The sequence below is a fragment of the Penaeus monodon genome, chromosome 20, assembly GCF_015228065.2.
Source record: "Penaeus monodon isolate SGIC_2016 chromosome 20, NSTDA_Pmon_1, whole genome shotgun sequence".
Lineage (NCBI taxonomy): Eukaryota > Metazoa > Arthropoda > Malacostraca > Decapoda > Penaeidae > Penaeus > Penaeus monodon.
Window position 1 is genome coordinate 37,450,297 of NC_051405.1, and position 315 is coordinate 37,450,611.

General features: G+C 59.0%; 1 protein-coding gene across 1 annotated transcript in view; it reads right to left on the reverse strand.

Moving 5' to 3' along the window:
• Window positions 1-315, reverse strand: part of LOC119585793 (substance-K receptor-like) — a gene marked incomplete in the record, with an annotated part of 20,824 nt that overhangs the window by 8,037 nt on the left and 12,472 nt on the right. The window contains 1 exon segment of the mRNA XM_037934513.1: window positions 34-211. Within this exon segment, the coding sequence (XP_037790441.1) occupies window positions 34-211 (178 nt within the window).

Consider the following 315-nt stretch of genomic DNA (forward strand, 5'->3'; position numbering starts at 1 on the left):
GCCATTCCTAAATGAGTGCGATCACCCGCTCACCTCTCCTGGCCGTGGCCGAAACGCCCTTCCGAAGGTACACGAAGATGACTGTGTACGAGATGACCATGATGAGCAGCGGCAGCCACGTGAGGGCGATGATGACCGCGATCCACCAGATGCGGATTTCGCTGCGCTGCTCGCCGCACGTGCGCTCCGTAATGTCCTGCCAGATCCGCACCTGCGGGAGGAGGCGGGGGGTGGGGAGTGAGGGAGAGTGCGGGAGGTTGAGGTCAGGCTTTTGCTCAGTTTTCTGAATTATTCTCTCATAACACACACACATGG